The sequence below is a fragment of the Oncorhynchus mykiss genome, chromosome 12, assembly GCF_013265735.2.
Source record: "Oncorhynchus mykiss isolate Arlee chromosome 12, USDA_OmykA_1.1, whole genome shotgun sequence".
In the NCBI taxonomy this organism is placed as follows: Eukaryota; Metazoa; Chordata; class Actinopteri; order Salmoniformes; family Salmonidae; genus Oncorhynchus; species Oncorhynchus mykiss.
In genome coordinates this window covers 92,722,586-92,747,585 of record NC_048576.1, presented here as the reverse complement: position 1 = coordinate 92,747,585, position 25,000 = coordinate 92,722,586, and the positions used below count along the sequence as shown (strand labels likewise).

Sequence of the window (25,000 nt, the reverse complement as noted above, 5' to 3'; positions counted from 1 at the left end):
AGCCCTTCTCCTAGCCATTCTCCCAGCCCTACTCCCAGCCCTTTTCCCAGTCCTCCTCCCAGCCCTTCTCCTAGCCCTACTCCCAGTCCTACTCCCAGCCCTTCTCCTAGCCCTACTCCCAGCCCTTCTCCCAGCCCTTCTCCCAGCCCTACTCCCAGCCCTTCTCCCAGCCCTTCTCCCAGCCCTTCTCCCAGCCCTCCCAGCCCTTCTCCCATCCCTACTCCCAGCCCGACTCCCAGCCCTTCTCTCATCCTGATCCATCCCTTCTCCCATCCCTTCTCCCATCCCTTCTCCCATCCCTTCTCCCAGCCCTTCTCCCAGCCCTTCTCCCATCCCTTCTCCCATCCCTTCTCCCAGCCCTTCTCCCATTCCTTCTCCCAGCCCTTCTCCCATCCCTTCTCCCAGCCCTTCTCTCAGCCCTTCTCCCATCCCTACTCCCAGCCCTACTCTCAGCCCTTCTCCCAGCCCTACTCCCAGCCCTACTCCCAGCCCTACTCCCAGCCCTGAAAGCTCAAAGCTCTTATTGTCTGTGAAACGCCACACATCCCGGTCTTCTGCAAATATCTACCCCCGCGCTGTGTGTCCATAAAACGTGTCTTCAGCAGGAACCCGTCCAGACAGCCATTCCCGACGTTCCTGTCTGTTTTCCCCACAGTTGGCACAGTGGTGAGAGTGTTTGAGCGGGCGGCGGATGAGACCATTTCTTGACAATGAGAAACCTGTGTGAGCAGAGGCAGAAGGTTTATAAATGATTCATTATATTAAAAGAGAATCTGACTGCCTCGGGAGAGGAGGGCGCTGTAGGTATGAGAACACAGCATGTGTTCCCCCCATCACACTGTCAGGGCTGTCCAGATGTGTTTTCCCCTCCCTCTCTCACACACACACACACACACACACACACACACACACACACACACACACACACACACACACACACACACACACACACACACACACACACACACACACACACACACACACACACACACAGAGAGAGAGTTAAAGGCTATTATGTTGGTAGGATGTGTGTGTCTCATCAGAGAATGCCATGTACTCCACCCTCTACACACACTATAACAGGATCCCATACAGCCTTTATCCACCTATTGGCTGTTCTCCGTCTCTCTGGCATCAAGGAGTGTGTGTGTGTGTGTGTGTGTGTGGCAGCATTGTCTGTATCCAGAACTAGATGAGGCGTATAGCCAACACAGGAGCAGCCAGGAGAGCTCATTTGTTTGGGATTAGAATCTCTCATCCTGATCATGTAAAGAACTATATTGTCTAAACAGCTGGCTGAGGTGGGTGGTGAGCTTCGGTTGACCTTTTCTAAGACAATTTTATTTGCATAGCACTTTGGGAAAAACATCCCAGAATCCTTTTCACCTCTTTCAGTCCCCTGGATTCACGAGCGAGTGGCTGACCACGAAGGCACTCAACAAACACAGACTGTCAAATCAGAGACACCCACTACACACACACACACACACACACACACACACACACACACACACGTGCAGGCACACACGCACACACACAAACGCACACACACAAACGCGCAGGCACACACACACACACACACAAACGCACACACACAAACGCGCAGGCACACACACACACACACACACAAACGTGCAGGCACACACGCACACACACACACACAAACGCACACACACAAACGCGCAGGCACACACACACACACAAACACACAAACGCGCAGGCACATACACACACACACACACACACACACACACACACACACTCCTCAAACCTTATCTCCACCAATACACTCACTCATTTCCCTCCTTCTCTCCTGTATATTACCTCTCTACTGTACACACCCTTTTCCCCTCTCTCCTGTATATTACCTCTCTACTGTACACACCCTTCTCCCCTCTGTCCCCCTCTCCCTCTCTACCTCTCGCGCCCTCTGTCTGTTTCTCCCTCTCACGCCCTCTGTCCCTCTCTCCCTCTCTATCTCTCGCGCCCTCTCTCCCTCTCTATCTCCCGCGCCCTCTCTCCCTCTCTCTCTCCCGCGCCCTCTGTCCGTTTCTCCCCCGCTCTGACCACATCCACTAAAGTCCCTCCACAGGCACGCAGTTTGCAGAGTGTTGGAGGCGTGTAGTGCTGACACTTTCCCCCAGCCCTCCAGTCCTGCTCTGGCCTGGCTCCAGCTACAGCCTGGCTCTCTGGTTCTGATCAGACGGGCCCCCGCGCTCCAGTCCCTGGGGGGTCCAACTCTCCCACTCCACCCCCTCCAGAACACAAAGAGAGAGGGGGCCAGCTAAACTCTTGTCCTCCCACCACAGTTGTTTCCAAACCAACAGGAATTTGGCTACCAGTTCCTTTAATGTTTTCAAGATGACTCTGACTGTTCTGAGGAAATCCCCCCATTTTAGTAGCCATTTGAAATTCCTTTTTGTTTTTATTGCGAGGAAGTACGCACCGAGTTCCTCAGTCGGCTCCCAGGCTTCGTTCTGTGCAGTCTGTCAGTCAGTCTCTCTCTCTCTAGTGACTTTTCCAGGGTTGAGTTGCCGGGTTCAACTGTTTGTCTGGGAGTATTTCTGCAGTCTGGTTAGTTTCAGTGTTCGTCTGGGTTCCTGTATTACTGTGACATGGTATTACTGTGATAGGACACGTCTGTTGTTCTGAAATCAACTGAAGGACAGGATTGGAATATTCCACTGACAAGAGAGCAAAGAGTCTGCTGCCACTAACAGTATGTTCTTACTGGGTAAGTAGAGACTGGACTCTCTCCTTCTATTTCAATTCAATGGACTATGACTCTCTCTCTCTCTCGTCTTGTCTTAATGTGGCAGATGCCAGTCAGCCAGCCAGCCAGCCAGCCAGCCAGCCAGCCAGCCAGCCAGCCAGCCAGTCAGTCAGCCACGGGTTGGTTTGCTACTTCACCTTGTTTCTGACTCACAAAGTTCACAAAGACAAAGTTCCTGGAGAAAAAAAATAACTTTTCTGACTTTAATGTTTGATCACTCAGCTCTTCCTTCTATTGATTCAGTCTGAGAGAGGAAGGGAGGGGCTTTATTTTCTGGGCCTAGATGACAGGGGAAACGTTGGGGAGTATAATCATAAGCACACGCTGTATACTGAAGGTTACACATACTGCCTCGTGATATTGACTGTTGACTGACTGTGGGAACACAGTGGGTTTGTCTCCCATTCCTCCTCAGATAGTTGGCAGATGGAGTGATTCACAGCTCTGTATTGTGTCTGTTTTAGAGACATCTGTGTGGTGTCTGTAGATATATGTTGTGTGTGAAGATCTGTGTGTGTGTGTGTGTGAGAGAACTTGGAGTGTGTATGTGTCTCTCTTCTCCCTCTCTCCTCTCTCTCTCCTCTCTTCCCTCTCTCATCTCCTCTCTCTCCTTCCCCTCTCCTCCCTCTCTCCTCTCCTCCCTCTCTCTTCTTTCCCTCTCCTTTCTCCTCTCCTCCCTCTCTCCTCTCCTCCCCCTCTCTCTTCTCCTCCCTCTCTCCTCTCTTCCCCTCTCATCTCCTCTCTCTTCCCTCTCTCCTCTCCTCCCTCCCTCTCTCCTCTCCTCCCTCTCTCTTCTTTCCCTCTCCGTTCTCCTCTCCTCCCTCTCTCCTCTTCTCCCTCCCTCTCTCTTCTCCTCCCTCTCCTCTCTTCCCCTCTCATCTCCTCTCTCCTCCTTCTCTCCTCTCTTCCCTCCCTCTCTCCTCTCCTCCCTCTCTCCTCTCTTCCCTCTCTCATCTCCTCTCTCTCTCCTTCCCCTCTCCTCTCCTCTCCTCCCTCTCTCCTCTCCTCCCTCCCTCCCTCTCTCTTCTTTCCCTCTCCTCTCTCTTCTCCTCCCTCTCTCCTCTCCTCTCCTCCCTCCATCTCTTTTCTTTCCCTCTCCTCTCTCCTCTCCCTCTTTCTGATCTGTGCTGACCAGTGAGCTATGGAGAGCAGGTTGATGCAGTCAGCCTTCCACTCAGCCAGCCTTCCACTCAGCCAGCCAGCCTTCTACTCAGCCAGCCTTCCACTCAGCCAGCCTTCCACTCAGCCAGCCTTCCACTCAGCCAGCCTTCCACTCAGCTAGCCTTCCACTCAGCCAGCCTTCCACCCAGCCAGCCTTCCACTCAGCCAGCCTTCCACTCAGCCAGCCTTCCACTCAGCTAGCCTTCCACTCAGCCAGCCTTCCACTCAGCCAGCCTTCCACTCAGCTAGCCTTCCACTCAGCCAGCCTTCCACTCAGCCAGCCTTCCACTCAGCTAGCTTTCCACTCAGCCAGACTTCCATTCATCCAGCCTTCCACTCCGCCAGCCTTCCACTCTGCCAGCCTTCCACTCAGCCAGCCTTCCACTCAGCTAGCCTTCCACTCAGCCAGCCTTCCACTCAGCCAGCCTTCCACTCAGCCAGCCTTCCACTCAGCCAGCCTTCCACTAAGCCAGCCTTCCACTCAGCTAGCCTTCCACTCAGCCAGCCTTCCACTCAGCCAGCCTTCCACTCAGCTAGCCTTCCACTCAACCAGCATTCCACTCAGCCAGCCTCCATCCAGTAAGCCAACCAGTCAGTCAGTCAGTCATCCAGTCAGTCAGCCAGCCAGTCGGCAATCCAGCAAGATATATACAGTGCCTTGCGAAAGTATTCGGCTCCCTTGAACTTTGCGACGTTTTGCCAACTTTCAGGCATCAAACATAAAGATATAAAACTGTATTTTTTTGTGAAGAATCAACAACAAGTGGGACGCAATCATGAAGTGGAACGACATTTATTGGATATTTCAAACTTTTTTAACAAATCAAAAACTGAAAAATTGGGCGTGCAAAATTATTCAGCCCCCTTAAGTTAATACTTTGTAGCGCCACCTTTTGCTGCGATTACAGCTGTAAGTCGCTTGGGGTATGTCTCTATCAGTTTTGCACATCGAGAGACTGACATTTTTTCCCATTCCTCCTTGCAAAACAGCTCGAGCTCAGTGAGGTTGGATGGAGAGCATTTGTGAACAGCAGTTTTCAGTTCTTTCCACAGATTCTCGATTGGATTCAGGTCTGGACTTTGACTTGGCCATTCTAACACCTGGATATGTTTATTTTTGAAGATTTTGCTTTATGTTTTGGATCATTGTCTTGTTGGAAGACAAATCTCCGTCCCAGTCTCAGGTCTTTTGCAGACTCCATCAGGTTTTCTTCCAGAATGGTCCTGTATTTGGCTCCATCCATCTTCCCATCAATTTTAACCATCTTCCCTGTCCCTGCTGAAGAAAAGCAGGCCCAAACCATGATGCTGCCACCACCATGTTTGACAGTGGGGATGGTGTGTTCAGGGTGATGAGCTGTGTTGCTTTTACGCCAAACATAACGTTTTGCATTGTTGCCAAAAAGTTCCATTTTGGTTTCATCTGACCAGAGCACCTTCTTCCACATGTTTGGTGTGTCTCCCAGGTGGCTTGTGGCAAACTTTAACCGACACTTTTTATGGATATCTTTAAGAAATGGCTTTCTTCTTGCCACTCTTCCATAAAGGCCAGATTTGTGCAATATACGACTGATTGTTGTCCTATGGACAGAGTCTCCCATCTCAGCTGTAGATCTCTGCTGTTCATCCAGAGTGATCATGGGCCTCTTGGCTGCATCTCTGATCAGTCTTCTCCTTGTATGAGCTGAAAGTTTAGAGGGACGGCCAGGTCTTGGTAGATTTGCAGTGGTCTGATACTCCTTCCATTTCAATATTATCGCTTGCACAGTGCTCCTTGGGATGTTTAAAGCTTGGGAAATCTTTTTGTATCCAAATCCGGCTTTAAACTTCTTCACAACAGTATCTCGGACCTGCCTGGTGTGTTCCTTGTTCTTCATGATGCTCTCTGCGCTTTTAACGGACCTCTGAGACTATCACAGTGCAGGTGCATTTATACGGAGACTTGATTACACACAGGTGGATTGTATTTATCATCAGTAGTCATTTAGGTCAACAATGGATCTATATATATATATAGATAGATGGATGGATGGAGAGAGAGAGAGAGAGAGAGAGAGGGAGAGAGAGAGAGAGAGAGAGAGAGAGAGAGAGGGAGAGAGAGAGAGAGAGAGAGATTAGCATGTGTATTTCCCTGATAAGGAAGTTTGTGAAAAAAGTATGTCAGTACAGTACAGTGTGTTAGTACAGTACAGTGTGTTAGTACAGTACAGTGTGTTAGTACAGTACAGTGTGTTTGTACAGTACAGTACAGTGTGTTAGTACAGTGCAGTGTGTTTGTTCAGTACAGTACAGTGTGTTAGTACATTACAGTTCAGTGTGTTAGTACAGTACAGTTCAGTGTGTTAGTACAGTGTGTTAGTACAGTACAGTGTGTTAGTACAGTGTGTTAGTACAGTACAGTGTGTTAGTACAGTACAGTACAGTGTGTTAGTACAGTACAGTGTGTCAGTACAGTACAGTACAGTGTGTTAGTACAGTACAGTGTGTCAGTACAGTACAGTACAGTGTGTTAGTACAGTACAGTACAGTGTGTTAGTACAGTACAGTACAGTGTGTTAGTACAGTACAGTGTGTTAGTACAGTACAGTGTGTCAGTACAGTACAGTGTGTTTGTACAGTACAGTACAGTGTGTTAGTACAGTACAGTGTGTTATTACAGTGCAGTGTGTTTGTTCAGTACAGTACAGTGTGTTAGTACATTACAGTTCAGTGTGTTAGTACAGTACAGTTCAGTGTGTTAGTACAGTACAGTGTGTTAGTACAGTACAGTGTGTTAGTACAGTGTGTTAGTACAGTACAGTACAGTACAGTGTGTTAGTACAGTACAGTGTGTTATTACAGTGCAGTGTGTTTGTTCAGTACAGTACAGTGTGTTAGTACATTACAGTTCAGTGTGTTAGTACAGTACAGTTCAGTGTGTTAGTACAGTACAGTGTGTTAGTACAGTACAGTGTGTTAGTACAGTGTGTTAGTACAGTACAGTACAGTACAGTGTGTTAGTACAGTACAGTGTGTTATTACAGTGCAGTGTGTTTGTTCAGTACAGTACAGTGTGTTAGTACATTACAGTTCAGTGTGTTAGTACAGTACAGTTCAGTGTGTTAGTACAGTACAGTGTGTTAGTACAGTACAGTGTGTTAGTACAGTGTGTTAGTACAGTACAGTACAGTACAGTGTGTTAGTACAGTACAGTGTGTTATTACAGTGCAGTGTGTTTGTTCAGTACAGTACAGTGTGTTAGTACATTACAGTTCAGTGTGTTAGTACAGTACAGTTCAGTGTGTTAGTACAGTACAGTGTGTTAGTACAGTACAGTGTGTTAGTACAGTGTGTTAGTACAGTACAGTACAGTACAGTGTGTTAGTACAGTACAGTGTGTTATTACAGTGTAGTGTGTTTGTTCAGTACAGTACAGTGTGTTAGTACATTACAGTTCAGTGTGTTAGTACAGTACAGTTCAGTGTGTTAGTACAGTACAGTGTGTTAGTACAGTACAGTGTGTTAGTACAGTGTGTTAGTACAGTACAGTACAGTACAGTGTGTTAGTACAGTACAGTGTGTTAGTACAGTACAGGTCAGTGTGTTAGTACAGTACAGTTCAGTGTGTTAGTACAGTACAGTGTGTTAGTACAGTGTGTTAGTACAGTACAGTGTGTTAGTACAGTGTGTTAGTACAGTACAGTGTGTTAGTACAGTACAGTGTGTTAGTACAGTGTGTTAGTACAGTGTGTTTGTACAGTACAGTACAGTGTGTTTGTACAGTACAGTGTGTCAGTACAGTGCAGTGTGTTTGTACAGTACAGTACAGTGTGTTAGTACAGTACAGTTCAGTGTGTTACTACAGTACAGTTCAGTGTGTTAGTACAGTACAGTGCAGTGTGTTTGTACAGTACAGTACAGTGTGTTTGTACAGTACAGTACAGTGTGTTTGTACAGTACAGTGTGTTAGTACCGTACAGTACAGTGTGTCAGTACAGTACAGTGTGTTAGTACAGTGCAGTGTGTTTGTACAGTACAGTGTGTTAGTACAGTACAGTGTGTTTGTACAGTACAGTACAGTGTGTTAGTACAGTACAGTGTGTTAGTACAGTACAGTACAGTGTGTCAGTACAGTACAGTGTGTTAGTACAGTACAGTGTGTTAGTGCAGTACAGTGTGTCAGTACAGTACAGTTTGTTAGTACAGTACAGTGTGTTAGTACAGTACAGTGTGTTAGTACAGTACAGTGTGTTAGTACAGTACAGTACAGTGTGTCAGTACAGTACAGTGTGTTAGTACAGTACAGTGTGTTAGTACAGTACAGTACAGTGTGTCAGTACAGTACAGTGTGTTAGTACAGTGTGTCAGTACAGTACAGTGTGTTAGTACAGTACAGTGTGTTAGTACAGTACAGTACAGTGTGTTAGTACAGTACAGTGTGTTAGTACAGTACAGTACAGTGTGTCAGTACAGTACAGTGTGTTTGTACAGTACAGTACAGTGTGTTAGTACAGTACAGTGTGTTAGTACAGTACAGTACAGTGTGTCAGTACAGTACAGTGTGTTAGTACAGTACAGTGTGTCAGTACAGTACAGTGTGTTAGTACAGTACAGTGTGTTAGTACAGTACAGTGTGTTAGTACAGTACAGTGTGTCAGTACAGTACAGTGTGTTAGTACAGTACAGTACAGTGTGTTAGTACAGTACAGTGTGTTAGTACAGTACAGTGTGTTAGTACAGTACAGTGTGTCAGTACAGTACAGTGTGTTAGTACAGTACAGTGTATTAGTACAGTACAGTGTGTTAGTACAGTACAGTACAGTGTGTTAGTACAGTACAGTGTGTTAGTACAGTACAGTGTGTTAGTACAGTACAGTGTGTTAGTACAGTACAGTACAGTGTGTTAGTACAGTACAGTACAGTGTGTTAGTACAGTACAGTACAGTGTGTTAGTACAGTACAGTGTGTTAGTACAGTACAGTGTGTTAGTACAGTACAGTACAGTGTGTTAGTACAGTACAGTACAGTGTGTTAGTACAGTACAGTGTGTTAGTACAGTACAGTGTGTTAGTACAGTACAGTGTGTTAGTACAGTACAGTACAGTGTGTTAGTACAGTACAGTACAGTGTGTTAGTACAGTACAGTACAGTGTGTTTGTACAGTACAGTACAGTGTGTTAGTACAGTACAGTACAGTGTGTCAGTACAGTACAGTGTGTTAGTACAGGACAGTGTGTCAGTACAGTGTGTCAGTACAGTGTGTTAGTACAGTACAGTACAGTGGATTTGTACAGTACAGTGCGTGAGTGTGTTTGTACAGTACAGTGTGTTTGTACAGTACAGTGCGTGAGTGTGTTTGTACAGTACAGTGTGTTTGTACAGTACAGTGCGTGAGTGTGTTTGTACAGTACAGTGTGTTTGTACAGTACAATGTGTTTGTACAGTACAATGTGTTTGTACAGTGCAGTACAGTGTGTTTGTACAGTACAGTGTGTTTGTACAGTACAGTGTGTTTGTACAGTACAGTGGGTTTGTACAGTACAGTGGGTCAGTACAGTGGGTTTGTATAGTACAGTGTGTTTGTACAGTACAGTGTGTTTGTACAGTACAGTGTGTTTGTACAGTATAGTGCGTGAGTGTGTTTGTATAGTACAGTGGGTTTGTACAGTACAGTGGGTTTGTATAGTACAGTGGGTTTGTACAGTACAGTGCGCCCCAATCCCATTCATCCTGTTATTGTGGAGTATAATTCCCCTAGTGACGACAGAATGTCACGTCCCAGTGCCACAGTGATGGTATGGATGTCACATCCGAGCAGATTAAACAATCTCAACTGGCAAAGATGACCGTCCCCCAACACTTAGAGACAGATTAGAAAGATGACCGTCCCCCAACACTTAGAGACAGATTAGAAAGATGACCGTCCCCCAACACTTAGAGACAGATTAGAAAGATGACCGTCCCCCAACACTTAGAGACAGATTAGAAAGATGACCGCCCCCCAACACTTAGAGACAGATTAGATGTGGGGAAACCCTGTCTAATGTGTGATAATCCCTGCTGCTGTGGAGAGCCTGGCTTTATGGGGTTTGTGCTGCTGGAGCAATGAGCCCTGGGTGTTGCTCCAGACTGAACACACACACACACACATACACACACACACACACACACACACACACACACACACACACACACACACACACACACACACACACACACACACACACACACAGTATACTGACCAGCTGCATCATCTGCCCACTGTTCTGTTGTAATGCAGCCACCTCCCCTCTAGCTGTTTCCCCGCTGTCGTTCCCATGACAACATCTCCCTGTTCTCTCAAGCCCCTCCCCCGGTTCCACTTTCCTGCCTGCTGCTCGCTCCAGGGCCTCAGTCGGGTCTCTACTGAAAGTGTGTGTGTGTGTGTGTGTGTGCGTGTGTGTATGTTGTGTGTGTGTGTGTGTGTGTGTGTGAGAGAGCGCTGATTTCCTACCCATTCTGCATACAGAGGAACCTCCTACTCCAGAGGTTCAGAAACATGGCAGTCTGTGTGTGTTTATCTGCATGTACCGTATGTGTGTGTCTGTGTCTGTGTCTCTGTGACAACCTAGGAAGGAAGAGAACAAAGGAGATTGGTGAAGTGTTGGGGTCCCCCCCCCCCCCGTCCTTTAGTTCCATAACAGGATTAATCTCCATCCCTGTTGATTAGGATGCACATGACCCAACTCTCTTAAGCAGCCTATAGAAGTGCTCCATTGGCACCACATAACATACTTTACCGCCAAATAAATAAACACTGGTTCAAAACGACAGGCGAGAGGCGAGAGAAAACACTGTTACGAGAGGTTCGGCTTAGCGTCTCGCAACTACCATGTCATCCTTTTAATAACCGGTTAAATAAACAGCCATCGTTGGCCTCGGCTGAGTCGGCTCGCTGCTCTCATGCCTTGGTCCTCAGCTCTTCTCTTGCTCTGTCTTCATTGGCAGCAGCTATGATTGACAGGCTGTGTTCCCACCTATGCATTCATTAGGTTTGAAAGAGGGATTTGACACAGAGAGGGTGAATTACATAAATGGAGGCAAGATGTCTGTCTCTACGTCATAGCTCTGCATGCTCGCACACTCACACGCACACACAAACACTAACACACACACTCTACATACACGTACATTGTAATGTTGTAATATTGTTGTATTGTAGATATGTGGTGGTAGAGTAGTGGTGTGATAATGTATTGTATTGTAGATATGTGGTGGTAGAGTAGTGGTGTGATAATGTATTGTATTGTAGATATGTGGTGGTAGAGTAGTGGTGTGATAATGTATTGTATTGTAGATATGTGGTGGTAGAGTAGTGGTGTGATAATGTATTGTATTGTAGATATGTGGTGGTAGAGTAGTGGTGTGATAATGCATTGTATTGTAGATATTTGGTGGTAGAGTAGTGGCGTGATAATGTATTGTATTGTAGATATGTGGTGGTAGAGTAGTGGCGTGATAATGTATTGTATTGTAGATATGTGGTGGCAGAGTAGTGGTGTGATAATGTATTGTATTGTAGATATGTGGTGGTAGAGTAGTGGTGTGATAATGTATTGTATTGTAGATATGTGGTGGGAGAGTAGTGGTGTGATAATGTATTGTATTGTAGATATGTGGTGGTAGAGTAATGGTGTGATAATGTATTGTATTGTAGATATGTGGTGGTAGAGTAGTGGTGTGATAATGTATTGTATTGTAGATATGTGGTGGTAGAGTAGTGGTGTGATAATGCATTGTATTGTAGATATTTGGTGGTAGAGTAGTGGCGTGATAATGTATTGTATTGTAGATATGTGGTGGTAGAGTAGTGGCGTGATAATGTATTGTATTGTAGATATGTGGTGGCAGAGTAGTGGTGTGATAATGTATTGTATTGTAGATATGTGGTGGTAGAGTAGTGGTGTGATAATGTATTGTATTGTAGATATGTGGTGGGAGAGTAGTGGTGTGATAATGTATTGTATTGTAGATATGTGGTGGTAGAGTAATGGTGTGATAATGTATTGTATTGTAGATATGTGGTGGTAGAGTAGTTGTGTGATAATGTATTGTATTGTAGATATGTGGTGGTAGAGTGGTGGTGTGATAATGTATTGTATTGTAGATATGTGGTGGTAGAGTAGTGGTGTGATAATGTATTGTATTGTAGATATGTGGTGGTAGAGTAGTGGTGTGATAATGTATTGTATTGTAGATATGTGGTGGTAGAGTGGTGGTGTGATAATGTATTGTATTGTAGATATGTGGTGGCAGAGTAGTGGTTGTACCTTACTGCTGCCTGTCAGTGGGTAAGGTGAGGGTTGACTGGGAGGTGAAAGCATCTGGCTTTGTTTTAGATGAGATTAAAGGTAGCAGAGAAAGCAGCTCAGTGAAGTCTTGACCAGCACAGCAACAGACATGACCCTGTCAACCAACCAGCAACAGACATGGCCCTGTCAACCAACCAGTAGGAGACATGGCCCTATCAACCAACCAGTAGGAGACATGACCCTGTCAACCAACCAGCAACAGACATGGCCCTGTCAACCAACCAGCAGGAGACATGGCCCTATCAACCAACCAGCAACAGACATGGCCCTGTCAACCAACCAGCAGGAGACATAGGTCCACAGACGATGCAATCTCAACCACACTGCACACTGCCCTAACCCATCTGGACAAGAGGAATACCTATGTGAGAATGCTGTTCATCGACTACAGCTCGGCATTCAACACCATAGTACCCTCCAAGCTCGTCATCAAGCTCGAGACCCTGGGTCTCGACCCCGCCCTGTGCAACTGGGTACTGGACTTCCTGACGGGCCGCCCCCAGGTGGTGAGGGTAGGCAACAACATCTCCTCCCCGCTGATCCTCAACACTGGGGCCCCACAAGGGTGCGTTCTGAGCCCTCTCCTGTACTCCCTGTTCACCCACGACTGCGTGGCCACGCACGCCTCCAACTCAATCATCAAGTTTGCGGACGACACAACAGTGGTAGGCTTGATTACCAACAACGATGAGACGGCCTACAGGGAGGAGGTGAGGGCCCTCGGAGTGTGGTGTCAGGAAAATAACCTCACACTCAACGTCAACAAAACTAAGGAGATGATTGTGGACTTCAGGAAACAGCAGAGGGAACACCCCCCTATCCACATCGATGGAACAGTAGTGGAGAGGGTAGCAAGTTTTAAGTTCCTCGGCATACACATCACAGACAAACTGAATTGGTCCACTCACACAGACAGCATCGTGAAGAAGGCGCAGCAGCGCCTCTTCAACCTCAGGAGGCTGAAGAAATTCGGCTTGTCACCAAAAGCACTCACAAACTTCTACAGATGCACAATCGAGAGCATCCTGGCGGGCTGTATCACCGCCTGGTATGGCAACTGCACCGCCCTCAACCGTAAGGCTCTCCAGAGGGTAGTGAGGTCTGCTCAACGCATCACCGGGGGCAAACTACCTGCCCTCCAGGACACCTACACCACCCGATGTCACAGGAAGGCCATAAAGATCATCAAGGACATCAACCACCCGAGCCACTGCCTGTTCACCCCGCTATCATCCAGAAGGCGAGGTCAGTACAGGTGCATCAAAGCTGGGACCGAGAGACTGAAAAACAGCTTCTATCTCAAGGCCATCAGACTGTTAAACAGCCACCACTAACACTGAGTGGCTGCTGCCAACACACTGACACTGACTCAACTCCAGCCACTTTAATAATGGGAATTGATGGGAAATGATGTAAATATATCACTAGCCACTTTAAACAATGCTACCTTATATAAATGTTACTTACCCTACATTATTCATCTCATATGCATACGTATATACTGTACTCTATATCATCGACGGTATCCTTATGTAATACATGTATCACTAGCCACTTTATACTATACTATGCCACTTTGTTTACATACTCATCTCATTTGTACATACTGTACCCGATACCATCTACTGTATCTTGCCTATGCTGCTCTGTACCATCACTCATTCATATATCCTTATGTACATATTCTTTATCCCCTTACACTGTGTACAAGACAGTAGTTTTGGAATTGTTAGTTAGATTACTTGTTATTACTGCATTGTCGGAACTAGAAGCACAAGCATTTCGCTACACTCGCATTAACATCTGCTAACCATGTGTATGTGACAAATAAAATTTGATTTGATTTGATTTGATTTGATTTGATTTGTCAACCAACCAGCAACAGACATGGCCCTGTCAACCAACCAGCAGGAGACATGGCCCTGTCAACCAACCAGCAACAGACATGGCCCTGTCAACCAACCAGTAGGAGACATGGCCCTATCAACCAACCAGTAGGAGACATGGCCCTGTCAATCAACCAGCAACAGACATGGCCCTATCAACCAACCAGCATCAGACATGGCCCTGTCAACCAACCAGTAGGAGACATGGCCCTATCAACCAACCAGCAACAGACATGGCCCTATCAACCAACCAGCAACAGACATGGCCCTATCAACCAACCAGCAACAGACATGGCCCTATCAACCAACCAGCAACAGACATGGCCCTATCAACCAACCAGTAGGAGACATGGCCCTGTCAACCAACCAGCAACAGACATGGCCCTATCAACCAACCAGTAGGAGACATGGCCCTGTCAACCAACCAGCAACAGACATGGGCCTGTCAACCAACCAGCAACAGACATGGCCCTGTCAACCAACCAGTAGGAGACATGGCCCTGTCAACCAACCAGTAGGAGACATGACCCTGTCAACCCACCAGTAACAGACATGGCCCTGTCAACCAACTAGCAACAGACATGGCCCTGTCAACCAACCAGTAGGAGACATGGCCCTGTCAACCAACCAGTAGGAGACATGACCCTGTCAACCCACCAGTAACAGACATGGCCCTGTCAACCAACTAGCAACAGACATGGCCCTGTCAACCAACCAGTAGGAGACATGACCCTGTCAACCAACCAGCAACAGACATGGCCCTGTCAACCAACCAGTAGGAGACATGGCCCTATCAACCAACCAGTAGGAGACATGGCCCTGTCAATCAACCAGCAACAGACATGGCCCTGTCAACCAACCAGCAGGAGACATGGCCCTGTCAACCAACCAGCAACAGACATGGCCCTGTCAACCAACCAGCAGGAGACATGGCCCTGTCAACCAACCAGCAACAGACATGGCCCTGTCAACCAACCAGTAGGAGACATGGCCCTGTCAACCAACCAGTAGGAGACATGGCCCTATCAACCAACCAGCAACAGACATGGCCCTATCAACCAACCAGCAACAGACATGGCCCTATCAACCAACCAGTAGGAGACATGGCCCTGTCAACCAACCAGCAACAGACATGGCCCTATCAACCAACCAGTAGGAGACATGGCCCTGTCAACCAACCAGCAACAGACATGGGCCTGTCAACCAACCAGCAACAGACATGGCCCTGTCAACCAACCAGCAACAGACATGGCCCTGTCAACCAACCAGTAGGAGACATGGCCCTGTCAACCAACCAGTAGGAGACATGACCTTGTCAACCCACCAGTAACAGACATGGCCCTGTCAACCAACTAGCAACAGACATGGCCCTGTCAACCAACCAGTAGGAGACATGACCCTGTCAACCAACCAGCAACAGACATGGCCCTGTCAACCAACCAGTAGGAGACATGGCCCTATCAACCAACCAGTAGGAGACATGGCCCTGTCAATCAACCAGCAACAGACATGGCCCTGTCAACCAACCAGTAGGAGACATGACCCTGTCAACCAACTAGCAACAGACATGGCCCTATCAACCAACCAGCAACAGACATGGCCCTGTCAACCAACCAGCAACAGACATGGCCCTGTCAACCAACCAGTAGGAGACATGGCCCTATCAACCAACCAGTAGGAGACATGACCCTGTCAACCAACCAGCAGGAGACATGGCCCTGTCAACCAACCAGCAACAGACATGGCCCTGTCAACCAACCAGTAGGAGACATGGCCCTATCAACCAACCAGTAGGAGACATGGCCCTGTCAACCAACCAGCAACAGACATGGCCCTATCAACCAACCAGCATCAGACATGGCCCTTTCAACCAACCAGTAGGAGACATGGCCCTGTCAACCAACCAGCAACAGACATGGGCCTGTCAACCAACCAGCAACAGACATGGCCCTGTCAACCAACCAGCAACAGACATGGCCCTGTCAACCAACCAGCAGGAGACATGGCCCTATCAACCAACCAGTAGGAGACATGACCCTGTCAACCAACCAGCAGGAGACATGGCCCTGTCAACCAACCAGCGGGTCAATATGTCTAGACTCTGGAGTGGCAGGGTGTGCAGTCAGCAGGAGCCAATCAGATCGCCAGGCCAGGGATGATGAGCATCGCCCTCCTATGAATACTATTAACCTCTGTTCAGGTTTTGACTACCAGTCAGCCCATTTATATTGTCCACTAGACATTTTATCTCTGTTGAGTGACGTACAGTCTCAGGATCAGTGGTGGTGGTCATGTCTGCTTACTGAGTGTTGAAAGCCTAATAATATGTTCTGACCCCGGACCAGCTAAAGGGACCTCTACAAGCTTTAGCTTCTCCCCTCTGTCTAAATATCTATGGATTAGTGCTCTCCTCACCTCCTCTTTCCCTCTTCCTGCTGCTTGGCTTGTTATTATCCCTCTCCTCTTCTCCTGGTACCTCCTCCTCTATCCCTCCCTCTCTCAGGACATATCTGTGGTCCTCCCTCTCTCAGGACATGTCTGTGGTCCTCCCTCTCTCAGGACATGTCTGTGGTCCTCCCTCTCTCAGGATATGTCTGTGGTCCTCCCTCTCTCAAGACATGTCTGTGGTCCTCTCCTCTCAGGATATGTCTGTTGTCCTCCCTCTCTCAGGACATGTCTGTGGTCCTCTCCTCTCAGGACATGTCTGTGGTCCTCCCTCTCTCAGGACATGTCTGTGGTCCTCCCTCTCTCAGGACATGTCTGTGGTCCTCTCCTCTCAGGACATGTCTGTGGTCCTCCCTCTCTCAGGACATGTCTGTGGTCCTCCCTCTCTCAAGACATGTCTGTGGTCCTCTCCTCTCAGGACATGTCTGTGGTCTTCCCTCTCTCAGGACATGTCTGTGGTCCTCCCTCTCTCAGGACATACAGTGCCTTGCGAAAGTATTCGGCCCCCTTGAACTTTGCGAACTTTTGCCACATTTCAGGCTTCAAACATAAAGATATAAAACTGTATTTTTTTGTGAAGAATCAACAACAAGTGGGACACAATCATGAAGTGGAACGACATTTATTGGATATTTCAAACTTTTTTAACAAATCAAAAACTGAAAAATTGGGTGTGCAAAATTATTCAGCCCCCTTAAGTTAATACTTTGTAGCGCCACCTTTTGCTGCGATTACAGCTGTAAGTCGCTTGGGGTATGTCTCTATCAGTTTTGCACATCGAGAGACTGAAATTTTTTCCCATTCCTCCTTGCAAAACAGCTCGAGCTCAGTGAGGTTGGATGGAAAGCATTTGTGAACAGCAGTTTTCAGTTCTTTCCACAGATTCTCGATTGGATTCAGGTCTGGACTTTGACTTGGCCATTCTAACACCTGGATATGTTTATTTTTGAACCATTCCATTGTAGATTTTGCTTTATGTTTTGGATCATTGTCTTGTTGGAAGACAAATCTCTGTCCCAGTCTCAGGTCTTTTGCAGACTCCATCAGGTTTTCTTCCAGAATGGTCCTGTATTTGGCTCCATCCATCTTCCCATCAATTTTAACCATCTTCCCTGTCCCTGCTGAAGAAAAGCAGGCCCAAACCATGATGCTGCCACCACCATGTTTGACAGTGGGGATGGTGTGTTCAGCTGTGTTGCTTTTACGCCAAACATAACGTTTTGCATTGTTGCCAAAAAGTTCAATTTTGGTTTCATCTGAACAGAGCACCTTCTTCCACATGCTTGGTGTGTCTCCTAGGTGGCTTGTGGCAAACTTTAAACTACACTTTTTATGGATATCTTTAAGAAATGGCTTTCTTCTTGCCACTCTTCCATAAAGGCCAGATTTGTGCAATATACGACTGATTGTTGTCCTATGGACAGTCTCCCACCTCAGCTGTAGATCTCTGCAGTTCATCCAGAGTGATCATGGGCCTCTTGGCTGCATCTCTGATCAGTCTTCTCCTTGTATGAGCTGAAAGTTTAGAGGGGACGGCCAGGTCTTGGTAGATTTGCAGTGGTCTGATACTCCTTCCATTTCAACATTATCGCTTGCACAGTGCTCCTTGGGATGTTTAAAGCTTAGGAAATCTTTTTGTATCCAAATCCGGCTTTAAACTTCTTCACAACAGTATCTCGGACCTGCCTGGTGTGTTCCTTGTTCTTCATGATGCTCTCTGCGCTTTTAACGGACCTCTGAGACTATCACAGTGCAGGTGCATTTATACGGAGACTTGATTACACACAGGTGGATTGTATTTATCATCATTAGTCATTTAGGTCAACATTGGATCATTCAGAGATCCTCACTGAACTTCTGGAGAGAGTTTGCTGCACTGAAAGTAAAGGGGCTGAATAATTTTGCACGCCCAATTTTTCAGTTTTTGATTTGTTAAAAAAGTTTGAAATATCCAATAAATGTCGTTCCACTTCATGATTGTGTCCCACTTGTTGTTGATTCTTCACAAAAAAATACAGTTTTATATCTTTATGTTTGAAGCCTGAAATGTGGCAAAAGGTCGCAAAGTTCAAGGGGGCCGAATACTTTCGCAAGGCACTGTATCTGTGGTCCTCCCTCGCTCAGGACATATCTGTGGTCCTCCCTCTCTCAGGACATGTCTGTGGTCCTCTCCTCTTAGGACATGTCTGTGGTCCTCCCTCTCTCAGGACATGTCTGTGGTCCTCTCCTCTCAGAACATGTCTGTGGTCGTCCCTCTCAGGACATGTCTGTGGTCCTCTCCTCTCAGGACATGTCTGTGGTCCTCTCCTCTCAGGACATGTCTGTGGTCCTCTCCTCTCAGTGTGGATGCTGCATGGTATATATCTCTCTCTCTGGGACATGTTAATAATGCAGGAGGCTTAGTTGATTAATGTGGGGGCTGGGGGCTTAGTGTGGGTGTGTGTGTTCGTGTGTGTGTGGGGGGCTGGGAGTGTGGAGGCCTTGTCAGGAGAGTGGTTGGGAGAACTGGCTGGCTGGCTGGCTGGCTGACTGGCTGGGCTCATAATCAGCCCACACCTTTGGCTCGTGGTGCCGACAGGGGCTGTCCTCAGAGACGTGGGTGAGAGGAGGGAAAGTGGCGGGAGAGGAGAAGGGGATGGAGGAGGGGTGGTGGTACTGTACAGGGCTGTTCCATTACACCTCCTCTATCTAAATGTATTAGTGTGGTTTCTAGTGTTAGGCTGAAACAGTAGTACATCCCAGACTGGTCTCATACATCAGACGTAACATAGTAAATGTGAATCCATGTTACTTAAACCTTCCTCTAACCCTAACCCTAACCTTAACCTCTTACCCTGACCCCTAGAGCTAGCTAACGTTAGCAATAGCCACCTAGGTTTTTTAAATTCGTCCCAAGTACGAATTGTAATTCGTATCATATTGTACGAATTGTAATTCGTAACATATTGTAGGAATTGTAATTCGTAACATATTGTAGGAATTGTAATTCGTAACATATTGTAGGAATTGTAATTCGTATCATATTGTAGGAATTGTAATTCGTAACATATTGTAGGAATTGTAATTCGTAACATATTGTAGGAATTGTAATTCGTAACATATTGTAGGAATTGTAATTCATAACATATTGTAGTGTAATTCGTAACATATTGTAGGAATTGTAATTCGTATCATATTGTAGGAATTGTAATTCGTAACATATTGTAGGAATTGTAATTCGTAACATATTGTAGGAATTGTAATTCGTAACATATTGTAGGAATTGTAATTCGGATCATATTGTAGGAATTGTAATTCGGATCATATTGTAGGAATTGTAATTGGTAACATATTGTAGGAATTGTAATTGGTAACATATTGTAGGAATTGTAATTGGTAACATATTGTAGGAATTGTAATTCGTAACATATTGTAGGAATTGTAATTGGTAACATATTGTAGGAATTGTAATTGGTAACATATTGTAGGAATTGTAATTGGTAACATATTGTAGGAATTGTAATTCGTAACATATTGTAGGAGTTGTAATTGGTAACATATTGTAGGAATTGTAATTCGTAACATATTGTAGGAATTGTAATTGGTAACATATTGTAGGAATTGTAATTCGTAACATATTGTAGGAATTGTAATTGGTAACATATTGTAGGAATTGTAATTGGTAACATATTGTAGGAATTGTAATTCGTAACATATTGTAGGAGTTGTAATTGGTAACATATTGTAGGAATTGTAATTGGTAACATATTGTAGGAATTGTAATTCGTAACATATTGTAGGAATTGTAATTGGTAACATATTGTAGGAATTGTAATTGGTAACATATTGTAGGAATTGTAATTCGTAACATATTGTAGGAATTGTAATTGGTAGCATATTGTAGGAATTGTAATTCGTAACATATTGTAGGAATTGTAATTGGTAACATATTGTAGGAATTGTAATTCGTATCATATTGTAGGAATTGTAATTCGTAACATATTGTAGGAATTGTAATTGGTAACATATTGTAGGAATTGTAATTGGTAACATATTGTAGGAGTTGTAATTGGTAACATATTGTAGGAATTGTAATTGGTAACATATTGTAGGAGTTGTAATTGGTAACATATTGTAGGAGTTGTAATTGGTAACATATTGTAGGAGTTGTAATTGGTAACATATTGTAGGAATTGTAATTCGTAACATATTGTAGGAATTGTAATTGGTAACATATTGTAGGAGTTGTAATTGGTAACATATTGTAGGAATTGTAATTCGTAACATATTGTAGGAATTGTAATTCGTAACATATTGTAGGAATTGTAATTCGTAACATATTGTAGGAATTGTAATTCGTAACTGTCACGTTCTGACCATCGTTCGTGTGTGTTTTCCTTGTTTTAGTGTTGGTCAGGACGTGAACTGGGTGGGCATTCTATGTTGGATGTCTTGTTTGTCTATTTCTATGTCCGGCCTGATATGGTTCTCAATCAGAGGCAGGTGTTAGTCATTGTCTCTGATTGGGAACCATATTTAGGTAGCCTGGGTTTCACTGTGTGTTTGTGGGTGATTGTCCTTAGTGTTAGTTTGCACCAGTTTAGGCTGTTTCGGTTTTCATTACGTTTATTATTTTGCACTGTTTGTATTTGGATTCATGTTGCTATAGTCACAATAAACATGGATCGCAATCTACACGCCGCATTTTGGTCCGACTCTCCTTCACACCTAGAAGACCGTTACAGAATCACCCACCACAAAAGGACCAAGCAGCGTGTCAACAGGCAGGAGCAGCGCGAGGAGACGCGCAATAAGGATTTCTGGACATGGGAGGAAATCCTCGACGGGAGAGGACCCTGGGCTAAACCAGGGGAGTGTAGCCGCCCAAAGGAGCAGCCCAAAGAGGAGGTATGGACATGGGAGGACGAATTAGAAGGAAGAGGACCCTGGGCTCAGCCAGGAGAATATCGCCGCCCCAAAGAAGAACTGGAGGCGGCGAAAGCGGAGAGGCGCAGATATGAGGAGGCAGCACGACGTAGCGGATGGAAGCCTGAGAAGCAGCCCCAAAAATTTCTTGGGGGGGGGGCTAACAGGGAGTATGGCTACGCCAGGTAGGAGACCTGGGCAGACTCCCTGTGCTTACCGGGGGGCTAGAGAGACCGGACAGGCACCGTGTTATGCAGTGGTGCGCACGGTGTCTCCAGTGCGGGTGCATAGCCCGGTGCGGTATATTCCAGCTCCGCGTGTTGGCCGGGCTAGATTGAGCGTCGAGCCTAATGCCATGAAGCCGGCTCTACGCAGCTGGTCCCCAGTGCGTCTCCTTGGGCCGGCTTACATGGCACCAGCCTTGCGCTCGGTGTCTCCGGTTCGCCTGCATAGCCCAGTGCGGGCTATTCCACCTCGCCGCACTGGCAGGGCGACCGTGAGCATTCAACCAGGTAAGGTTGGGCAGGCTCGGTGCTCAAGAGCTCCAGTGCGCCTGCACGGTCCGGTTTTTCCAGTACCACCTCCACACCCCAGCCCTCCGGTAGCAGCTCCCCGCACCAGGCTTCCTGTGCGTGTCCTCGGCCCAGTACCACCAGTGCCAGCACCACGCATCAGGCCTACAGTGCGCCTCGCCTGTCCAGCGCTGTCGGAGCCCTCCTCTCCAGCGCTGTCGGAGTCTCCCGCCTGTCTAGCGCTGTTAGAGCCTTCCTCCTCTACAGCGCTGCCGGAGTCTCCCGCCTGTTCAGAACTGCCAGTCTGCAAGGAGCTGCCAGTCTGCAAGGAGCTGCCAGTCTGCAAGGAGCTGCCAGTCTGCAAGGAGCTGCCAGTCTGCAAGGAGCTGCCAGTCTGCATAGAGCTGCCAGTCTGCAAGGAGCTGCCAGTCTGCAAGGAGCCGCCAGAGCTGCCTGTCTGCAGGATGCCGCCAAAGCTGCCAGTCTGCAAGGAGCCGCCAGAGCTGCTAGTCTGCAAGGAGCCGCCAGAGCTGCCAGTTAGCATGGAGCAGCCAGGGCCGCCAGTCAGCATGGAGCAGCCAGGGCCGCCAGTCAGCATGGAGCAGCCAGGGCCGCCAGTCAGCATGGAGCAGCCAGTCATCATGGAGCAGCCAGTCAGCATGGAGCAGCCAGATCTGCCAGTCGACCAGACTCTTCCAGCTCTGCCAGTCGACCAGACTCTTCCAGATCTGCCAGTCGATCAGACTCTTCCAGATCTGCCAGTCGACCAGACTCTTCCAGATCTGCCAGTCGACCAGACTCTTCCAGATCTGCCAGTCGACCAGACTCTTCCAGATCTGCCAGTCGACCAGACTCTTCCAGATCTGCCAGTCGACCAGACTCTTCCAGATCTGCCAGTCGACCAGACTCTTCCAGATCTGCCAGTCGACCAGACTCTTCCAGATCTGCCAGTCGACCAGACTCTTCCAGATCTGCCAGTCGGCCAGACTCTTCCAGATCTGCCAGTCGGCCAGGATCTGCCAGAACCGCCAGCCAGCCAGGATCTGCCGGATCTAACTACCTGCCTGAGCTTCCCCTCAGTGCTGTGCTACCCATCAGTCCCGAGCTACTTCTGTCCCGAGCTGCCCCTCTGTCTCGAGCTGACCCTCTGTCCCGAGCTGTCATTAAGAAGGGTTACCTATCTAGGGACGCTAAGGAGGTGGACTAAAACTGTTATGGAGTGGGGTCCACGTCCAGCGCCAGAGCCGCCACCGCGGACAGATGCCCACCCACACCCTCCCCCATAGGTTTAAGTTGTGCGTCCGGAGTCCGCACCTTGGAGGGGGGGTACTGTCACGTTCTGACCATCGTTCGTGTGTGTTTTCCTTGTTTTAGTGTTGGTCAGGACGTGAACTGGGTGGGCATTCTATGTTGGATGTCTTGTTTGTCTATTTCTATGTCCGGCCTGATATGGTTCTCAATCAGAGGCAGGTGTTAGTCATTGTCTCTGATTGGGAACCATATTTAGGTAGCCTGGGTTTCACTGTGTGTTTGTGGGTGATTGTCCTTAGTGTTAGTTTGCACCAGTTTAGGCTGTTTCGGTTTTCATTACGTTTATTATTTTGCACTGTTTGTATTTGGATTCATGTTGCTATAGTCACAATAAACATGGATCGCAATCTACACGCCGCATTTTGGTCCGACTCTCCTTCACACCTAGAAGACCGTTACAGTAACATATTGTAGGAATTGTAATTCGTAACATATTGTAGGAATTGTAATTGGTAACATATTGTAGGAATTGTAATTCGTATCATATTGTAGGAATTGTAATTCGTAACATATTGTAGGAATTGTAATTCGTAACATATTGTAGGAATTGTAATTCGTAACATATTGTAGGAATTGTAATTGGTAACATATTGTAGGAATTGTAATTCGTAACATATTGTAGGAATTGTAATTGGTAACATATTGTAGGAATTGTAATTGGTAACATATTGTTCGATGTGTAATTCGTATCATATTGTAGGAATTGTAATTCGTATCATATTGTAGGAATTGTAATTCGTAACATATTGTAGGAATTGTAATTGGTAACATATTGTAGGAATTGTAATTGGTAACATATTGTTCGATGTGTAATTCGTATCATATTGTAGGAATTGTAATTCGTATCATATTGTAGGAATTGTAATTCGTAACATATTGTAGGAATTGTAATTGGTAACATATTGTAGGAATTGTAATTGGTAACATATTGTAGGAATTGTAATTGGTAACATATTGTAGGAATTGTAATTGGTAACATATTGTAGGAATTGTAATTGGTAACATATTGTAGGAATTGTAATTGGTAACATATTGTAGGAATTGTAATTGGTAACATATTGTAGGAATTGTAATTGGTAACATATTGTAGGAATTGTAATTGGTAACATATTGTAGGAATTGTAATTGGTAACATATTGTAGGAATTGTAATTGGTAACATATTGTAGGAATTGTAATTCGTAACATATTGTAGGAATTGTAATTGGTAACATATTGTTCGATGTGTAATTCTTAACATACCATATGGATTGTAATTGCTAACACAACATACTAAATGGATGATGGACATTCACAAATGAATACATACCATACCAATTGTAACATGTCATCCTAAATGGAGTGTCTCAGATGTACATACAGAATGATACGAAATGCTCTGAGACCACGTTGTGCATCCGTGTAGTTTTGTTGTAGGACAGTCATTGTGTTAGAGTACAGGGAGACAAGGCAGGTCTGGTCTGTTATGTCTGTACTGTGTGTCAGTAGGTCTGGTCTGTTATGTCTGTACTGTGTGTCAGTAGGTCTGTCAGTAGGTCTGGTCTGTTATATCTGTACTGTGTGTCAGTAGGTCTGGTCTGTTAAATCTGTACCGTGTGTCAGTAGGTCTGGTCTGTTATATCTGTACTGTGTGTCAGTAGGTCTGGTCTGTTATATCTGTACTGCGTGTCAGTAGGTC

At 46.3% G+C, this 25,000-nt stretch overlaps 1 protein-coding gene across 7 annotated transcripts in view; it reads left to right on the top strand.

Annotated features, from left to right (window-relative positions):
- LOC110516409 (BAH and coiled-coil domain-containing protein 1) overlaps nucleotides 1-25,000 on the top strand; it is a 203,266-nt gene that overhangs the window by 54,560 nt on the left and 123,706 nt on the right. Inside the window, exon 1 of one of the 7 annotated variants that reach the window (XM_036939204.1) lies at nucleotides 1,984-2,734. The exons of the other annotated variants lie outside the window; for them this stretch is intronic. Within the exon in view, the coding sequence (XP_036795099.1) occupies nucleotides 2,722-2,734 (13 nt within the window). The 5' untranslated portion in view covers nucleotides 1,984-2,721. Of the gene's footprint in view, nucleotides 1-1,983; nucleotides 2,735-25,000 lie in introns of those variants that run through there. 7 annotated transcript variants of the gene reach the window in all.